The 21329-nt window shown below is 43.8% G+C and overlaps 1 protein-coding gene across 2 annotated transcripts in view; it reads left to right on the forward strand.

The window, feature by feature from the left end:
• Window positions 1-5412, forward strand: part of TNFAIP8L3 (TNF alpha induced protein 8 like 3) — a 40961-nt gene extending 35549 nt beyond the window's left edge. For both annotated transcript variants that reach the window (XM_037833979.1, XM_037833978.1), the window contains exon 2: window positions 3925-5412. In XM_037833979.1, the coding sequence (XP_037689907.1) occupies window positions 3925-4487 (563 nt within the window). In that variant the 3' untranslated portion in view covers window positions 4488-5412. The remainder of the gene's footprint in view (window positions 1-3924) is intronic.
• The last annotated feature ends 15917 nt before the right edge of the window (window positions 5413-21329 follow it).

Consider the following 21329-nt stretch of genomic DNA (forward strand, 5'->3'; position numbering starts at 1 on the left):
ACTTAAATTGTCTTTTGCTTTCTCCCTCCAAACTACTTCATTCCCATCGTCATGCCATCTCCCAACATAGTTCTGGTACTTTTCCTTTCTTTGTAAATGTTCTAAGGAACTTATTCTCAGAGCACTGCCTTCATATTCCTTTCACTTGAGTTCTTGCATCAATCTTGGTTTAAGGAAGCCCCTGATTTTCCTAAAAGGATTAGTTTGCAGCTTCTTTAATCTTGTCTCATTGGGCTGGCCAGGCGAGCTATACTGTAGCTATGTAATCACATTTTTATCTCCATTCTCAGAGATTCTGAAGTACTGTGAACAATCCATTACCTTTCATGGTTGGGGAATGGGAACTTTTGTTCAAACATGGTTAAAAGAGCTTCCTAATGCTTGTACACAGGAATAAGAGAACAGTTTTGCCAAGATCTGTCCTAGGACTCTTGGATAGAAGAATGGAGCACAAACGTACTCATGATATAATTATTTCCCCAAATATTCCAAGCACACTCCTGACCTTGACTCACACTCTTCCTCTTAGCCCAAAGTGTCCCTCCCTGGTGGGTCGCCAAGGTGGTCCCTCTTTGGAAGGCTGAGGCAGAATGATGGATGGAAGCAAGCCCAAGATTTCCATGTGTGGAATGTCTTCTAAATAGGATTGCCCACACCTAGCCCTCCATTGGTGCACACTCCCTCCCTTAAAGCATGTATTACATTATGCATCCCTGTTGGAAACAGTGGTAATCTCCCCACTCCTCCCCCATAGATCCCTTGGAGTTGTAAAAATGTCCTATTGGCCAGAGTGTTTTGATTTTATTTTTCTTAGTCTTATATTAGCATTTCCTATAATGCATACTACAAGATGGTAGTAGGTGCTACCAAAAATAATAATAATAAATATATATACACACACACATATATACATATACATGCATATACAAACATAGGTATGTATGTATTTGTGTGCGTGTGTAGACTATATGTGTATTCTAAGGTCCATTATGTTTGGAAAGTGGTAAACTAAACAAAACTATACAGGTTTATTGCTGCAGGACTACACAAGACCTTTAATAACCTCTTGGCATGGGAAATCATTAAGAGCAAGCCATGATATATAATCATCTATAAACTCATTTGACTGACCATGGAACCTTCTTTTCTGGGGCATCTAACAGGACTTATGTTCTCTAGGGCACACACTGGGGCATGTAAATCAGTGGGACCCACATTCAGCATATGAGAATCACTTAGGGAGCTTGTGATTATGGACGGCCCCCCTGCTCCTGAAGATTTGGATACCCTCTGGGGTAGAGTGTGGGAATCTACTTGTCTGTCTTTTTTTTTTTTTTTAAAGCTTTCCCTTTATGTTGAAGATCCATAACACTTCGTTCCTCTGCTCTAGATTCTTAGTCTTTAAGGCTTCAGAGATGCTGAACTGTGACCCTCCTGAGCCCTCACCATAGAAGCTGGTACCCCAAATCCCATTGTAGGTAAATAACACATTCTTATACAAGAGAGATGGATGGAAATTTATCAGGTAAACCACCCAGGGTTTTGTAACTTGGGGTTTTGTAACTTGGGGGAAATTACTGACTTGAAACCATAACTTTAGAAACCATTTCCTAACATCCTAGCAGTCCCCACATTGAAGCCCTCCTTCAGCACCCCTGGAGCTCTCCCTACAAAGAAATGACTATTTTTTTTTTCTGGAAACAGATCCATCTAGATTGTCTTGTTCCCATCAGAATAATCACCTGAGGGGGCATACACTTATTTCAATGATAGGGCCTTTACTCAAAAAAATCTTTAAGCTTTTTTTTTGGAACTGACTTCAAAGCACATAGCACAATCTTTTGAACATCCCTACTGCTTGTAAATATTTGTCTCTGGAGGACAAATTTGATCTTTTGGGAACAAAGGTCATTCACACAGAGGTCTGGCGACCATGGTAGCAATCAGACTGGGCAGGAATACTATTTGTCTCAAACTCTGGAAGAACATGAATTTTCAGGAAGTTGGGGCTTTTTCATGGTAAAGAAGATCCGGGAGATGCCATTGCTTCCTTTTATTTCCTACATGATGAGTGTGATTTCCTTTGCCCCCAAGGCTAAGGGAAAATACTGGCCATGTCAGGGTCACATGGCTGTGAAGTTGCTTGAAGACTTTGCTCCCCGACTTTGGGGAGAGCGCTTCCTGGGGCTGAGGGAGGCCCATGGCACCTCCTGCTTCAGCTCTGTCCCTCTGCGGTGATCCCACTCTAGGCCTGCAACCAGCCAGAAGAGGCCCAAGAGCAGAAGTAGCTGTCCTGGAAGGACCCAGGGCTGGGCCGGTCCATGAGGGGACAGGCGTGTGGCAGGAATGCCGGGGCCTGTATTTAAATTGTGTTTGAGTGTTTATTGAGTCTGTGTCTGTGAGGCCTGAGTATCCAGTGATCAGTCACTGTCCACTGAGGGATAAGACTGGGGTGGAATACAAGATGGGGAGGAGCCAGAAAGAGGAGAACAGAAGCTTGGCATGTCTGACCTTCTGTCTGTCTCTGCTAACGGTCTTTCACATCTGTCTCTACCGTGCGGCCACAAGGCACTGGGCAGAGGCTTTAACTGAGCCCCAGGGTTCTGTGAGATCCTGGAGGGCCCTCAATTTTCAAAGGAAAATCAGTTTTTCTGAGTATAAGTTTAGTGTGTCCTGTACTCTGTTACTTTTCTTATTCAATCTTTCTCTGGTATTTTATTCAACAGACACTATTCCATCACTGAGCCCAAAACTGAGCTAGGCGCTGGGGGAAACATTGTCTTTGTCCTCAGGCAGCTCAACCCCCCTTGGGAAGATAAGAATAATAGGTATACATACTGTAGATGAGGATGGCCAGGTCGTTTCAAATGCCAACTCCAGCTAATTGGTGATTCCGTGGAGTGTATTACCAAATCTAAAATGCCATCAATTTTAAGATGCCATTATTTTGTATACTCTTAAGAAAGAAAAAATGCTGCCAATTAAACTATGAGCCATTGCCTTCTTATTACTTAGGATTTTTATTTTATACTTATTTGAAAGAGCTTTTTTTTATACTTATTAAGACATGGTGTTTTTTTTTTTAACATTCCTTTGTTCATTCATTAAGAGGAAAATGTCAGCAAAATAAATTGGTTACATTTTTCTATAGCTTCTTCACATGAAGTGTCTTGACTTTTTTGAAGCATTTTTGATTCAGAATCTTTGAAGTCTGTGTTTCCCACAATGAGCTGTTCTCTATGCCATCGAGAGCATTTATGAGACATTTCTTACAAGAGTGTTCTACAATTGTTTCCTGTTTTTTTCTCCCAAATCTGACACTTATTCTGTAAATTGATGTCACAGTGGTACTGACAATCACAGCTCAACTGCCACCTGGGAACAGTGACCATAAAACACATCCCAATTTCCAAGATGTCAAATGTAAAACAAAAACAAAAAAATACAACTTAGACTCAATGAAATATGGATTCTGAGACTCAATCAAAAAGCTATGATCAACAATCCATGTCTGCTGTGAAAATGGGGTTGGCATTAGTGCTAGCATCTTGCCAATAAGCAGTAATCTGCTCCTGTGTAATTTGCAAAGCTGAATGATTACCAGTGCAACTGCAGTTGTAGGGAGTTTTTGAGCTAGTAGTGTCAGAAACACTTTATGCGTGAAGTAGGTTTTAAAAGGTAAAGTCTGGCCTGGACAAGAGGAGACCACTTCTGGCAAAAGGAGGAGTTTAGAAGATTTAAAAGTGGAACCAAGCATGTCACCTGCAGAGGACAATGGGGTGAGGTTTAATTAGAGAGCTGTGGTATACAGAGGCATGGGTTTTTACTCTTAGAACTTAAGGTCAGTTTAATGTATTCCATTTGCCAAAACAATAAACAGTTCTAGCATTTCTATAACTTTTCTTTCTTTTTTTTTAACCATAGGTCCTGATGTTTTTAGTTCAAAGAGTCTTGCCCTTCAAGCCCAGAAGAAGATTCTGAGCAAAATAGCCTGCAAAACCATGGCCAACATGTTGATCGATGACACCAGCAGCGAGATCTTTGACGAGCTCTACAAAGTCACCAAAGAGCACACTCACAACAAGAAGGAAGCCCACAAGATCATGAAAGACTTAATCAAGGTGGCAGTCAAAATTGGGATCCTCTACCGAAACAACCAGTTTAGCCAGGAGGAAATTGTTATTGTGGAGAAGTTCAGGAAGAAGCTGAACCAGACCGCCATGACCATTGTCAGCTTCTATGAGGTAGAGTACACCTTTGACAGGAACATTCTCTCCAAGCTTCTGCACGAGTGCAAGGACCTGGTGCATGAACTGGTGCAGCGACACCTGACGCCCAGGACCCATGGGCGCATCAACCACGTCTTCAACCACTTTGCCGATGTAGAGTTCCTCTCCACCCTCTATAATCTGGATGGAGACTGTAGGTCCAACCTCAAGAGGATTTGTGAAGGAATCAATAAATTGCTAGATGAGAAAGTCCTTTAAATGCCTTCCCTCCTTCTGGACTTTGCTGCTTTAAAATTACAACACCCAGTGTGGTCAAGGTGAGAATCAAGAAAGCAAGATGAAACCCTTGTCAAAGATGTCAATGTTCTGTCCTGTTCACCCTTCTGATGCTGTTGCTGCCCTGAAATCAGGTGTGTGTATCCCCGGAGCTCTGATGGGGTCTGTACTTAACATCACCTTTGTTCACAAGCTCAAAAGACATTGAATCTATTCTAAGCAGCAAGGCTGCTCTGCTCATCAAGGTGAGGTCCATTTACCAGCTCATCTTGTGGAGTGGAAGGACGCCTGGACCAGGAGTGAAGAGATATGGATTCAGTTCCCAGCTCCACCTATTACAACCCTGTCCTCTATATCCTGGAACTGCGATGCCTGCCTGCCTACCTCACATGGCTGTTGTGAGGATCAAAAGAGATGTTGTATGTTCATGCTTTTGGAAACTCGAATGTAAGGTCTTACTATTTTTTCTTTCCTTAGAGTGAAAGGGATAAACCTGGATCTAGACTATTAAGCAGCAGAGAAGAAAAGAATAGTATCTAATGGGTTGGGTTTGCAGTCTGTCTAGATGTGCTGTTTCAAAGAAAATAGACATCCAAAGGTGTGAAAAAATATAGCTTCAAATTGGGAAGATGTTCTTCAAAAGTCCTGTTTTATAGGTCTTAGATGTGCAGATTTATGATCCCATAGAGGAAAACTTTCAGGGGTGGGGGTGGGAGGACTTGTGCTCCTCTTGTTGGACTGGCCTTCCCTCATCTAAGAGGCACCATCCCCGAGGCAGAGGGAGGGTTTATTTGGTGTACGTGGGAGAATAGGACAGAATGAACCCTTGTCCATCTTTCTTGGCCCTTCACAGTCAATTTTGTGCTGTTTCCTCTGGTTCGTTAATAAATTGAAAGTATCCTTCAAACAAGAGGTCTTGGAGTTGTGATTCAAAAATAAAATTTGTTGGCGTTAGATACTGTCTTAATAGGATTGGAAGAAAGAAGAAAATGAAGAGCCAAGAGTTCTGCACTCAGATCCCCAGCAGCCTCAGACCTTAGGGCAAAGTAGCCTCAAGGGGAGCAAGCCTGGGACAGGATCTCTATGTGGGTCAGTGGGGAGCTTGCACACAGACATGGGTGCCACCTGACCACCTTCTCCGAATGAATCACAGCCTTACTGTCACAGTGATGCTTCTAGCATCTTTACATCATAGTCTTATGATGAAAACATATGGCAATGTATTTATTTCCTTATAACATTATCTGGAAGGTGCCACTTTAAAAGACTTGTTCTATCTCCTGCTTCCCACTATGTTCTTTTGTATCTGATGATAATGTAAAAATCCCATACTAGCTCAGCCCCATGACTCATCCCACCCATGATCCGTCTCCAGCAGGAGCATCTCAGGACGGTTTGTGAGAGGGTGTTGAATCATGTCTACTGAACCTACACTGGCCAGTCAGCCTTAAATGGCCAATGTGGTCCACATCAATGCAAACCATCCAATTAAGTTCTTCAGCCAATGGCACCCAAAATTAGTTCATAGGGAGAATGTCAAGTGGGACTGTGGAATAGTTAAATCAGCCCCTGTTCTCCGTATTTAACAGACATGGCCTAGCCCTTCCTCACAGGCCCAAGGGCTCAACAGTGATGCACATCTGGGCTGGGTGGTCCACAACGGTCAATTGGGCAGTGGTGGGGGAAGCAGGGCCCCTCCTTCCCACCTGTCTCCTAGGCAGTAGTTCAGCAGTAGCTGGATTTTCACATACAGAATCCTGAATGCCTCACTTCAGGCAGTATGATTAATGACCGCTGTCTAGTTCTAGAGATGGTTCTAAAAGCAGGGTTTTTTTTGTTTGTTTTTGTTAAGTGAGAGGGTCTTTACAGAGAACTCGGACCCAAAAGGACAGTAGAACTGTCTTCTTTCCATATGAGAGAGAGTTGGGAAGAAGGGAGGGTCCCTACCAAATAGGGTTGCAGGTTTTCCCCTCTCTGCAGGCCACAGCACACAGCACTGGTGGCAGAGGAGGGCCAAATTGGGTTCTGTCAGCCCATGAGTCTCTAAAGAAACTGGTCAGGGAAGAATCAGCACTTCCACCAGCAGGTCTCAGCAACTGCAACAGCAAAGTGTGGAACTGAAACCTACTCTACTGCCTTAGGCTTCTCCACTGAAGCAGCTGGTAGAACCTCTGTTGTGAGTCCAGGTGAGTATACGCTGAGCTTATCAACAGTAACGTGGGCCACCCAGGCACAGGTAACCCATCAGTCCAAAAACACAGAGCCAATCCAATCCTATGTGTACATTTCAAACAACATAACATTGGCATCTAAACTCAAGTGTTTATTGAGTTTCACCAACCAGTTGGAAGGCCTACAAAGTTCAAATCCTTTACAAAACAATATAGTGACCAAAAAAAGAATATTAGACAGTCAGGTTGGTTTATCCTGAGGACTCCAACCACGACAATTGGTGGCCCTGAAAACCTGTTTGGGCTGAAAAACATGTCTCAGACCTGCAGATGCTTTCAAAAACAGGACTTTGGATGTGCATTTATTTGTGCTTAGAACTCTGTACAGAATTTTCAATAATGAGAACCTACAAAAGCAAAGTTAAAATATCTGCATTTAGATGTCACCAATAACAAAGGCTATTTCACAAAAATGATGGGAAAGGAAACTAATTTCAAAGAAGCAGTGGTAAAAAAAATCAATCAATTGATCAAGCCCTCACAAGCTTCAGAGAGCAAAGCCAAAAGTTTGACAGAAGCCTGGCTCAGTAAATCAAGTACAGAGGCGACTCATTCTTTAAGGGTGGGGGGTGGCAGGAGCAGGATGTCAGTCATCTAGAAGCTTCACTGGTTTCTCAACCATCCCTGAACACTCAGCTCTGTCCCATGGGAGGACACCAGGGGCTTGTGCTGAAATTCCCACCCCGCTCCTTGATACGTGTCCTTCTGCAGGTGTCTGAACCCTGCAGAAACATGTTTCCTGCCTGCTGCCACCTGCCATGTGCTTGTGTTATTCTTCCTCCCTGCGTTTGCATCTGTGACTCCTGACACCCTCAGTAACTCTGGGTCTCTGCTCAGTGACAAATCAAAATGAAAAGACTTCTCCATCTGTGCTTCTCCTCCAAACTCCCATCTCCCCCATCTGTACATTTTTCAGAAGCGAATCAGCAAACTCACTGGCTGTTCCAATGAACTTGTATCCATTTGTGTAAAAAAAGGAGCTTAAGTCAGGCCTACATACTTTCTGTCCCCAGTATCTCTAGTATCTTTGGGGCTTTAAAAAAAAAATGTAATCTCAGATATCAAGACTCAGATATCAAGACCAACACGAATCTGAAAATTCTAGATCAGCTAATTCTGGCTTTGTTTAGGAAGGTGTCACAATTAGCAAGAGCTATCCAACAGTGGAATGAGGTGTTAAAGATAGAATCATGAATCAGAAGGGCCCTGAGAGAGAGGGTCACCAAGAGCTTACCAACTCAGGGTTGCATGGTCAGATAGATTTCCCTTGTTTAGTCTGACCCTGCTATGTGAGCCACAGCCCAAGCTCAGTCCAACCTCCTGTCCTTTCCTTGGATGGACATCTTGCTTTTTAGGGGGAAAGACTCTACAATAGTGTTCCAGAAAATGGCACCTTTGGATCCCTAAAAGTTCTGGAGCAGAGTACAGCAGCAGGTGGGGAGTGGTCCATGAGTTTCAAAACGAGGTTTTAGGTTTTTGCGTCATTTCTACAATTTAACAAAAAAAATACAAAATCCACATGAGTACATTTTGAATCATGTGGGCTTGACTACCTATAGCCAAGTGATGCCATCTGGTTTCAGGGTCTGAGTTTCTCTCTGGTTAAAATGTTAGTGCTGACAACTTACTGTGTTTCTCCAAACTAGGCCTGGCATCCTCTAAGGGTCTCAATTTATGTTCTCAATGTTAAGAAACTTTGCTACACTTTATGAAAGTGAAAGCTTGTAAAGAGTGAGTGTCACCTTGCCCATGACAGTGACTCATTTGTGGGGGCTCAAAGATTAAGGGGTGAACCAGTATCTGGGGAGCATATAGGCCTGCTGCAGAAAGAGATGAGCTCCTACATGTCCTGTCTGCCCTTAGAAATTGGACGGCAAAAGGTACCACATATAATGCAGAGAATTGACCATTCCATCCTGGCAATCCTAATCATAAGTCTCAAATGCACAAGAGTGGCCATCCCTAGACAAACCAGAACAGGGAGAAAGGGAGTAGAGTTGAAAACTGCACGTGCCCTCAATTCCAGCCTCACTCACTGGTGTGCAGACAGGAGTACCAGGCGTCAAGAGTTTGTATGGTTCCAGAATTCCGGGAGCTTATTCCTGATAAATGAGGCACGTGGCACTCAGATACTGGTGGCATCAAATTCCTCCCAGTTCCAGAAAAAGGAGGGGCCAGCCAGATCAAGCACTCTCCCACCCCAGTGACACTTGGGTGCCATTACTAGCTTTACTTTTCCCTCAACTGTCACTTGGCTGAGCTGGGGCCGGTCTCCACAAAAGAGGGGCCCTGGAGCCCACCCAGGCCGCCAGGCCTCCCAGGCTGTGATACTGCGCTCCTCTTAGCTGACTACTAAGGCCATTCTGGACCAGTTCCTAGGACAAGGCAGTCTGGGGTTTGGCACCAGCCTCAAGGAGGTGCTGGGTGGGAGCCAGAACTTGGCAGAGAGTGAGTGCTGGAAGCTAGTGGGGGAAATGGCAATTAGGTTACGTTGCCGAGAGAAACACTCTGTAAGTCTCTGTCACTTGTAGAGGACGAGCTTGTGGGCTGGTCCCCAGGGAGCAATTTGGGCTCCTTCTACCTCTCTCAGGGCAGCCAGCTTCCCTACCAGGGGGTTTCCCATTTCCTCTCAGTGATGGATTGGGGCTACTCTATGTCTCACAAACAGTTACAACTTCATTTTAGTACTAGATTCTTGGGTTTGGGGAGTTGGGTATTCTGGGTTTTGTTTTCTTAACAGCTTCTACAGGCAGCATAAAGTATAGAATATGGAACTAGCCTTAATCTAGGAGGTTCTAGTCTTAGCTCTCCCGCTAACCTGGTGATTTCCTTACACTTCACCTCTCTGGGCCTCAGTTTCCTCAACTGTAGAAGGGGAGAGTTGCACCCTTTTGGTTCCATAGTTCTGTGTTTTGAGCATCTTAGGGAAGAAGCTCTGGGCATTTCTGCACTGTAAGTTTCTTAGAAGGGAAATTAATTAAATGAAGCGATAGCTTCCAAATGTACTGACAAATGACTCCTCAATGAGCCCCTTCAGGACTTTTGATCATAGGCTAAATTTATGAATTTCAAAGGGAAAAGGTTTAAACCAGAATAGGTAAAGTAAATTCAAGACTCCATAAAGATCCAAGAACTGCACAACATGGGCCAAGGTAGTCAGCCAACCAGCTGCTTAGCGAGCGGGAGCCTGCTGGAATTCAATGTTAGGATCAACCCTCTACTGAGACATACATTTCAGACTGAAATTGTGTCAAACTCCAGTAATGTGTCTCTGGGCAGATAATACAACAAATTCATGAAAATATCATTACTGTTTTGAGTCAGATATCATAGGAAATAATAAGGATTATTTTTAAATATACTAATAAAGCCATTCCCCCAATAAATAAAAATTTTGTGGAGATCTCAGACTTTATTAACAATATAAGAGTTGATCTTTTCCCCCAGAATATCACAAATACAAGTTTCTCAATATTGGATTTGCTCTACAGTCTTAGATTCAGAGCAAGCAAATCCCAGTTACATGAGTGACTCTGACTCATTGTGCTGAAGTACATCCTAGGTTGAACCTCAAGCATCATCTGTGTTCCCCACCTCAACTTCCCCTTAAGAAGCCTATCAGTTTCTTAACGGGTGGCTTTTATGGGCAGGTGGATTCTGCTAAGTGTAAGGAAGACCAAGCTAACTGCAAGAGTTGCCTGGGGTTGGCAGCTCCCTCAGCATCCTGCCTCCCATCATGGATGCAGAGAAGGTCACTGGCCACTGCTGGGGGGATTGTGGAGGAACGCAGGCATTACATAGCACTGGTCCTCAAAGTGTGGACCATGCATGAACCATCTGCATCAGAATTCTTGGGGACAAGGGAATGATTCGGTTAAAAATGAAGAATCCCACATCCCAACCCCAAAACTAACTGATCCAAATCTCTGGAGGGATGGTCTGGGAAAACGCATTGTTGAAAAGCTCCCTGATGATTTTTAGATATGGTAAAGTTTACTGACCCCAGTATAGAGGGCAAGATTTGAAATCCTTTGCATCTCAAATTCTGTGGTGCTCAGAGATTGTAATTCCCTCAGGAATTACTTTTACCTCCTGTTTTTTTCCAGCTTTGAAACTGAGGCCATCCCATTCTTCCTTTGTATCTATGAGCCACCCCACCCCCACCCCCGGGGACATGCTCACCCCCACAGAGTTGTCCAACTCCTATATTCAACACCCAAGGTCTCTCAGCAAGCCTTGCCCTCCCCAGTTGCACAAACCTCTGCAGTGGGTGCACTCAGTTGTCACCAACGCTGAGAGCCTAGGTTACGCTGGGAAGAGTGGCACGAGGTGGCTCATGGTGTCCTAGCAATACCATTTTACATTTGCTGCAATTTTTTCACCATTTCTCATCTTTCAATTAATTAATTACCTTCTAAATCAATTCTGAAAATTTTCTCCTAAGGTCAAAGAACTGTGATGCTGAAATTTTCAGAATTATATTTGGTACAGTTTCACCAGGAAGAATAAACAGGGTCCCTAGGGGGCATACTGAAAGTGTCTTCTGCTAGTCTCCTCCTTGGCCCTTTTCTTCCCAAGCCCCCCTCTCCAGTAATGCAGAACAACCTGGAAACACTAGTGTTGGGAAAGATTAGACATGGAACCTGGAGGTCAAAAGGGACAGAAAGATCCCCCAAGATACATGCTTGTCTTTCAGCTAGTGGAGAAACAGAATTTTACAGTTGACCCTGGGATCAGATCAGCCAGCCATCAGGTTAATGGATGGGAGGGAGGAGAGGAGCCAGGGAAGTCTCTCCCACTCCAGTGGGTCGAACCCCAAGTGATACACCACCAGTATGTTTGATGCCGCATGTTTGCAAGTTGATCAGGGCTAACTCACCCCTAAACTGTGCCCTATTCAAGCTCTCTTTGAGCCTTTGAGCAAGGAAAAGCTGCCTTCTGCCAGAAGTAAGAGAGAAGGGAGCTTCATCTCATAAAGAGACCTTATGCTCAATGAGACAAAAAATAATTAGGGGGCTTCAGCCATATTGTGGGGAGTGGGCCAGGTCCACTCACTGTAGGTCCTCTAGCCTAGGGCTATGGTTGCTGGTTTACAAGGCCACTCCTGGCCAGAGTTGAGTCAGGCCCTGCAAAAGTGACAGACTGTTCTAGACCTTATGCCTCTAGTCTAACAACTGCAGCTCATTTCTGGAGAGGCCACCCACCTGCTGGTTCAGGTTCTCAGACCACACTCTGGCCACTTTGCCCAACTCAAGTCCTCAGAACTCAGCAGGGTGCCTCTCTCCATTCTATGTACATGAAGGTCCCTTCTCTATCATTTATTTGGGAAGGGCGAAGAATTTAAAATGTATTTTTCTCCAGACTGCTCAACACATGAACAGAAACATTCACTTCTGGGTCTTCTGCCTAATTGCCCCTTGCCCTGTCATATCCATATATGTACGACCTCCAGTTTTCCTGCTCTACCTCCCTGCTTGGTGTTCAGACCTTGGAAATCATGAATTCTGCTCAGCAATGGGCATTAGCCCATGTCAGGACTCATCAATGCAGGGAAACCAAGATCATAATGCAGCTCACCTCTTTAAATCTCTCTACGTCCTCCTTATCACTATTTTTGCAACCATGTATTTTCACATTTTTTGCCTAATTTTCTACCAATGTGATTTAAAAAAATAATAAATCAAGAAAAGGAGAGCCGGTGGATGGAGGTAGGGGATAGGGGGTAGGTACACACTTGTGTATGTATAAGCACCATTTTTTTAACTTCCCAAACAAACTATAGCAAAATCTCTATATTTTTTTGGTCCCTTTTTAAAAGCTAAATCCAGTTGACAAATTTCCCCAAATTCTTTGAGTTAACTGGAAACAACAGGATTGGTTGAAAGATTCTTGGCTAAACTATTCATCTCCAAGAACTTGAATTAGGAAAACCAGCCCATTAGCAGGCATGCTGGAGGCCTCTGCGCCTGCAGTGAGCTTCAGACCATCACTAGTGGAGGGAAGAGGTAGTGACGTTTCACCTCCCACCTCCCCTCACGGCCTCCCACTCACCCTCTAATTGACGCTGGTCTCACTTGTGGACTAATTAACGCCAGATTGGAGTGAGGGGAGGTTCTGGGCCCCTTCACTCAGGAGGAAACTGCAGTTTGACTGGGCTGCTGAACTTGGCCTTTGTAAGAAATGGATTCCCCCAACTCTCCTCCCCCGCCTTGCAAATGCCCAGGGAGAAGAGGCCAACAGGGGAATGGGTGACCCCCACAGTCGTGGCTGGCCAATTCCTCACTTGCCTGCAAGTTCCCAGAGGAAATGCAAACAAATCAGCCCACACTTGGCTGCTGACCAATGGATCATTGAACTTCTTCATTAAAATGTCTTTAAAACTTTGGTTCTGCCCCAAATCTTTTGCTCCAGCATAGTGACTGCTGGGCCTCAAGTCTCTCTGTTTAGGACAACAGTCTGTCAGTGGCATTTGAATAAGGGTGTTTATCTCAGAAATGGCTCCATGAGTTCCACCTTGTTCTATAAGCTCATTATCTTTCCTGAAAATCAGCCTGCGTACCTACACTCCCTGTAGTGATTGGTGGGTGTATTTATTTGTGAATGTCTTTAATGCTTCTTTCTTTGTAAGACCCCAATTGTGCCTTTTGAAAGGCCATAGAGATGGCTGAGTTTCCACTAAAACCGGGACAAGAGAGACTGAACTCTCCAGCAGGAGGCGTTTAAAAGGTACTGGTCGCTGGTATTCACTATCCAGTCTGGTCCTCAATCTACTGCCATTAAAAAAACAAAAATGTTTAAGGAATTGGTGAGATTTAAGGGATAGCTTTTTCGCGTACATGAAACGATAGATTAGGTTTTTTTTCATTACCCCTTTGTTGCAGCCAGCTTCCAAAGCAGATTATATGCCAGATACCTGCTCTACAAAGCCACATCTCCTGGCCTTGTAAATATAGGCCTCAGGAGAAGGCAGAACCAAGTTTTCCAGACCTAGGCATTTCCCTTAGTCTCATATATTCTCTAAATCAATACCCTTACCACCTCCACTTCTGCCATCTTCCTGGAAAAACCTGAGTTCACTTTGAGCCTTAGAAAGGAAGTCTAGAGCTCAAGGCAATTGTTAGCCAACTATTAAGCGTTTTCTTTTCAAACAACCATATCATCTATTTACCTATAAAACATGGACATTCCAACAGCAGGCTGAACCATTCCCAGTGGGCCTCCTGGAGATACTAGATTTGAACCTTCACAACCTGAAATGTGCCTGCTCAAAATCTGCAACACATCTGGAAAGTTTGCCAGAGAATCCCAATTAGCTGGAAAAGTAGCATGAGACCAGAAAGGCTCAAGGAAAGGAAAGAGAATCACAGATCATATCCTAGGCATATTTTTTTGGTAACTAAAGAGAATAATAACTGCTAATCTATTTCCATAATTGCTCCCTTAATTAACAGCTTGGTAGAATCAGGTTCAAACTGTTAATTTTCACCTGAATGACTTTTAGTGACAATAGATGGGAACCAACTCTGTTTCAGCATTAATTTCCTTTTATGGCACACTTCAGGCATGCCACAGGGCCTTGAGTGTTGTAAAATACAATTTTTGTTGCTCTTAAAAGTACCAGTACAAATTTATATACACATGAATGTGCTGGGTCTAGAATTTTTGGGTACCACCAAATCACTTATAAAGTGCACATCATTAACTAGAGAAAAAAGGAGGTTTTAAAGCTTCTTGCTCCTTGGATTCCCTTTTCAGGCATCTTTTCCTTTTAGACTGGTGGCAGTCCACATAACATCATCCCAAAAGGTTTACATTAGCCGCCCTTAAAACAATTTCACATTCTATCATAAAATTTGTGGATTAAATGTGATACTTGACCTCATTTTGTTCTGTTTTCATTTTTTTCTTACCGTTATATTCACATATTTACAAGGAAACTTCTGAAAATGACCAGAACTCTGTTGGAGAAGACAAATTATGATAGCAGATAAAATAACATATTAATAGATTTTTATGATGTTGTTACTTTCTAAAGCGCTGTGAAGTCAACTTCTCATACGAAGCTGGGACTGATAGAGCTGGTATTTTTGCAAGTCATAAATGAACTTGTTGGCTGCCTATTTTGGGTAATGGTTGCTTCTAGGGCTTTGAAGGAATCCCTTGCTATGAGTCACTCTGCATGGCATTGTTCCTTCTTCCTAGGAAATTCTGGATACACTGTTTAAAAGGAGGCTAGTTCCGGAGAGAGGCAGCCAAGGCTGCATGTAAAGGGTGAGATCCTTGTCACCTGCTCAGGTAAAGAGTGGATTCTGTTGCTCTCAGGATGTAGCATATCCTACCTCAGACTGCCTTGAGGCAGCTGGGGATTCACAAAGCCATGCATTTGCTTCTGCCATCCCCACCCCCCATATTCCCTCTCCTTCCTCTGCCTCTACCCTTGCTCTAGTCCTCTCTTCTTTCTGATTGCTTTGGAGCTCACATACAACCATCTGCCCTAATTTCTCCATCTTCCTTTTGTAGGCCCATCCCTGCCCTCTCCCCAGCCATGAAGCCAACTTCCTCCTCCATCTTCCATTTTCATCCCTAGAAAATAGCACAGAGCTATTCTGCTGATCAGCAAGCCTTGCCTGGAAGCCCACTTGGGTTGCCAAAAACCCTCTGCTGTTTTCAATCTGTGGCCTGTCTGAGCCCATCTTGCTTTGTTTTCAGCTTCCCAAATTCTGGTCAGTTTGGGAAAATGGAAGTCTCTCAGCAGGAAGAACCAACTTTATGTAAGGTGGCATGCTTGGTGAGGTATTAAGAGTAGCCAGGAAAAGCCTTCTTTTGAGGGACCCCCTTTCTTTGGGGGTCCCCTTCTTTTGAGTAAAGTGTCATATTGCTGTAAACTCCAGTGCAAAGTTCAAATGTTCCTGAGGATACACAGTTATTCATTATCATATCCTAATGCCTTAGCACAACTGGATGTCAAAAAGCTAGCTATTTTCTTGGAAAACAGTGTAATGGGTCACTGAACTGACAAGTTTCAATACGAGGTAGAGGATAAGTTAGTGTATGAGATACAGAAAACTCAGGGAGGGGTGGCTCAATTCCCCTAAGTAGATTACTATAATGGGGTGCTATGGGGAACATTAAGCACCTAAGAACTACAGGCTACAACTGCTAGGGGATGTGTCTTACCTAAAGGCACTCAAGAAGGAAGTCAGCCTGCATTTTATCATCCCATTCTAGGAGCCAAGGTAACACAGTCCCCAGCACAGGGTTTATTTGTGGATCACAGGGAAAGGCAGCAGGCTGTGCTCAGACCTTTCCCTACCACAAAAAGTGACTGGTTCCACAAACAAATTTCTCCAAACTTTGCTGAATTCAGGTGCACTATGGAACTTTTCAGGTCTTTTATTATGGTTGTTGTTATTCAATAAACATTTACTGAGTACCTGTCAAGTGGCAAGCACTATCAATGATGAATAAGAAGGTGTCCTGGGGGTCAGTGATGAATAAGAATGTGTTCTAGTCCTCCAAGGGTCCACAGTCTAGTGGGAGAGACAGGGGGGAAAAGGTAAATACTATATGGTAAGTATTATAAAACAGGAACAAACAAGCCAAAATGCTGCAGTAAGTGGAGTCCAGAGAATCCTTCATAGAGAAGGTGACATATCTGATAAATCTTGAAGTCTACTAGGAAGAGAATGGAGACCGTTTTCTTATCATTGGGATGACACTGTAACTTAATATTGAATATTGAAAATAATATTCTAACCAGTTTAAATAAAATTTTGAGGTAGATTTCAGATATGTTCCCACCTCAATTTCTGTGTAAATCCCTTTTCCAGGGTTCCCCAGCCTGGGATTAAAGATTCCTCTATAGATTATTTATAAGATTAAGGAAAGCCACTATACTCCTTGCAACCCAGTGCTTGGGCAGTCTAGATCCCATTAGGCATCAAACAAATGTTAAATCCTTTTCAGGTCTTTAGACAAAGAGAAAGGAGAATGAATTGCTTCCACTCTTGCCCTGCCCCCTCCTTTCTTACCTGGCTCCCTCTCTCCTACATCATTAGAGGTAGGGAGACCTTATACCCTCGTTTGACAAGGACACTCCTGATACAAACCAGTTGTTCTGGAATCCCATCTTCGTTAGCACATGTCCTGGAATTGTCAGCTTTTAATTAAGTATTATTATTAACTATTGTATTTAAATGAGCTAGGATGGGTGTAGTAGACTTCCACTTTGTACTTCCAGGTTCTGCCACAGCTTAAGGCTCCTGTGCACTGAACAGATTTCTCACTTTACTACATGTGGAAGATGACCAGCTCATTTCTCTTTCCCAACCTTTTCCTGACACAACATAATTAACACTCCCCTTTCAAAGATGGCTTCCAAAGCATGCACTGATAAATTTAAAAAGTGTACTCTTTCACTAGTGACTACGGCCAGCTAACACCTGGTCTTGGGTGATAGTGGAAAAATTGTCACTGTTGCCAGCCTACGGTACCTAAGCTGGTGCCACAGCCTTTGCAATGCACAGAGTATCCAGGCCACTAACTGGAAGAGCCAGTGGGAAGTCGCTGGAGTTGGTGTACATGAAAAATGTGAGAGGAAATAGAGGTGGAGCACATAAAGTTTTCTGAATGATATTGATATTGTGATTTTGTCATTTTTATGTGATGTTAATTTACAACTATTTATTTTATTATTTGGTAACACTTTTACATTTTGCAGTAAATCCTTTCAGCAGCAATGAGCTATAAAAAAAGGAATGTAAATGGTTAATGAAAAATTAAGTACTGTATTTCCATTTCTCAAGAAAATTGTTAATGAATATGCAATTTGCACAAGATGCTTGTAGATATTTATCATTTATATGAAATGTCCAGAATAGGTAAATCCATAGAGATAGAGAGTAGATTAGTGATTGGCAGATGGGGGAAGGAGGAAATTGGGACTAATTACTAATATGGGCAGTGTTTCTTTTTGAGGTTATGGGAATGTTCTGGTATTATGATGGCTGCACAACATAGTGAATATATTAAGACCACTGTAGTGCACACTTTCAAGTGGTAACTTTATTGTTATATGTATTATCTCAATAAAAATGCTAATATCTATTTGAAGAAGATTGTGGGCAGATTTAAGGAAAATTTTTTGATGATATTATTTTTTTAAAATAGTCTTCGGAAAAATACCAGTGGCATGGTATAGTGAATTAAAATAAAATAGGGCTTTTCACACTTTCCTATTGCCCCAGCATTTCCGAAGTCGACAGTAATATAAGGGACTTTTGCGTTTTTCATAATGCCTCAGCATCTTAGACCCTTTCATTAGGTCCCCGGTGACCACCCCCAATACCTGCCTATCTAAGATAAACAGCTTCTCCCTCTCCTCTCTCGTTCCTACCGGGGCTCACCACCCACAAAAGTCAAATACAAACTCCTACTCTTGATTGACCAACTGCTACAGCTTCACCAGATAACACCATAAAGTCATAGTCCCCAGGTCCACCATAACGTTTCCTCCCAGCCTGCTTGCTTGAGCCTACACTTCTGACGTGCTCCCCGTGTGACCCTGTGAGGTGTTCCTCTCCTGTCTGTGCTAGGACATGTGAGTACTAATTAAATTTTCTTTCATACATCTCTGGTTCACTTGTCCTTGCCGCACCTGACTGTCCCCTAAAGGTATTTACAACTCAGTTGATGAAGTAGACAATATTTGCTAGTCATGGTGGTCAGGAGATTCCAGACATGTCTCATGCTGCCTGTGATTAACGGGCCAGCTGTCTTGACTAGGTGAAACTATTTTGGTGGGCTCTCTGTCATGCTGGAGATCACACGTGCTGCTTTATGTTGCCTGTTTCAAGTGTTACCATGACTTTCCACCCTAAATTGTGGGTCCTGTAAGTAACATTCTGAGAATTTTTTGGGACACCACAACCTCACCTAGTGGAGTTCCTGGCTAGCAAGAGGGGACCATAAGTCCCATTGCTCCCCTCCACAGCTCCTAGGCCTAGATTGTTAGCCTATTTACTCAGAAAAGACCCCTACAGGAGGTGGTTTTCATCCCCACTAGCAGGGTAAGGAGAGGACCACCCTCCCACATCCATCCCATCCCTGTTAGCAAATAGCAGGTATCGGGTCATGTTTTTAGTGGGAGAGGAGGGCTGGGAGACCTTCAAAAACACTGTCTGAGGGGGCACTGGGGCTCAGGAGTTTGAGTGATTCCTTCCTTTTAACACCATTCCCCGCCCCAAGCCTTTACCTGTGATGGGGCATCCCCTCCACAGGAAATGTTACGGCACATCATAAAGGCGATATTGTCAGGATCAGCCACCCCTCCCTTTGCTGCACCCCTTGCTTCTGTCACTCTTCATCCCCCGACCCTATCCATTATTGTGGGTCCCATCCATGGTGATGGGTGGCACAAGAATTAATGTCCTGGGATGGACAGGCTCCGCAAACTCTTGGAGGAGGTCAGCCAATTGTTGAAGAAATGCAAAACGCTCTTATTGGGCTGGGGCTTTACTGAGTGCGGCCGCATACCTACATGCAAAGGCACTCCTCCTCAGATCCTGGGGGCCCACAGGCCCACCTACGGGTGACCTGGCCACCACAGTTCTGCTGCATGCTGATCCAGATGCCTCTGACGTCAATTGAGACACCCTAGAATGAGAGGCAGCTACCCACAAACAGGCTGCACTAGGAGACACCTCATGATTGCATCCAGTTTCAAAGCAGTGCGTTAAGATCACAGGAGACAAGGAGGAACTTCAAACCAAAACATGGAATTTTATGAGGCTGGAGGTTCAAAGCAATCTTAAATATTTTTCACAAAAAGATGAGGGAAAAGGGGGCAGATATGGGGTCCTAGTTGCTAGTCTCATCCCAGGAAATGAGGCAATTGGCAAGTACCACTAAAGACTCTGAGCTCCTCCCCTATTGACCTGGATATTTACGACACAGAAAAAGGCACACCCATCCATAGTGGTCATTACTGCCAAGGAAGATGCCCATGAGTAAACAATTGACAAGGCCCAATAATTACTTAGAAAAATTGAGATGATGCAATGGGCATGTCATTTCTTTAAACGTTCAGACAAAAGAGACCCGGAGTTTACCTCTGACCCTAAGGAGGCCCCCACCCTGACACTGAGTCATAAGAACTTTTCTGACAGTGACTCCCTCCCTGCCTCCCATCCCTGACCCAAAATTACTGAGCAACCTTGCTCAACTTTACTGGCATAACTCATACTATCCAGGAGACTATGGGTGGGGTGGAGCTATTGATACAACATGAGGGGAATTCCCACCCAGATTCTCAGATCCTGGCTTATCAGGCCCAGTCACCCTACAGAGGACCACACGGTCCCTCCTATGGAGGGCTCCCCACCTCCTCCTCCTGGATATTAAAAGCCCATTCCCCCACCCCTGGGAGATGTGACAGTCGAAACAATTCTTATTGAACAACTACTACTAATGTTAGCACCCTTTACTCTTACTTTCCCCACTATAGGTATTGACTTCATAACATGTCACCACAAATAAGATCAAATTCTTGGCATTTTGGGTGGGCCATGCCACATGGGATCACATTGAACTGTCCCTGCCAATCAAAGTGGTAAACATGCAACAATATCACCTGAAATAAGGTACTGTGGGGCTTTAGCCTGTGATCCAAGATCTCCTAAAAGAGGGAGTCATTATACTTTCCCCATACAATAGCTCTGTTTGGTCAGTTCTTAAAACCACCAATAAATGGCTGCTAACCACCAATTATAGAAACTTTAGTATACACATCCCTTCCATCAAAGCTTCTATTCTTAACATCATCTAGTAGAAGATATACAAAGGAACATTAGTGAATTCTTTGCTGTGATTGACTTGACCAACAGGTTTTACTGAGTGTCACTACCTAATGACTCACAACCTCTGCCCCCAAGACCTTGACAAATTGTCATTAATGACTGCTAAATACTTGCACTATAGAGACGGCATCCTATGACAGCACTACCGTTTTACACAATGCAGATCACTGGAGGGCTGTGGCATACCAGTCGGCCTCAGACATCTCTCTTACCTGTGACAGGTATTTGGGGTCTGCACAGTTGACAGAACTGGAAACGGTCGATTTGGCTTTCCAGGATTCTCTGAGCTGCCAGTTGCCCAATCTCCAAATCTTCACAGACTTTGGGCTGGCAGTGGCCAATGGGCTGGCACTGTGGTCAGACCAGTGGAAACAGAATAATTTTCTCATACAAGAAAGGCCCTTGTGGGGGGCTCCACATTTAGAAACAGCTCGCAGTCTCACCCATCCCTATAGACAACACGTTTCCACACATTCTTGAGTCATCACACTGGAGTCACTCTTTAATGATACCACTGATTGTCTAAAATTCATTCTTGCACTACATATCTGGTAGATCCCTCAGAGACTGCCACTCAGGGCCCCCAAACTTCGCCTACCAACTGGCGATCTGGGTCCATAGCAGCTCAGGGCTCAGAGGCTCCTCTGACTGGTAGAGCAGACCCGTGAAAAGGAATTGCCTCTAGGCCCATCACTGGCCAGAGTAGTTACTGAAGGCTGTGACTTGTGCTCCAAACA

This window comes from Choloepus didactylus, chromosome 4 (assembly GCF_015220235.1).
Source record: "Choloepus didactylus isolate mChoDid1 chromosome 4, mChoDid1.pri, whole genome shotgun sequence".
NCBI classification, from domain to species: Eukaryota; Metazoa; Chordata; class Mammalia; order Pilosa; family Megalonychidae; genus Choloepus; species Choloepus didactylus.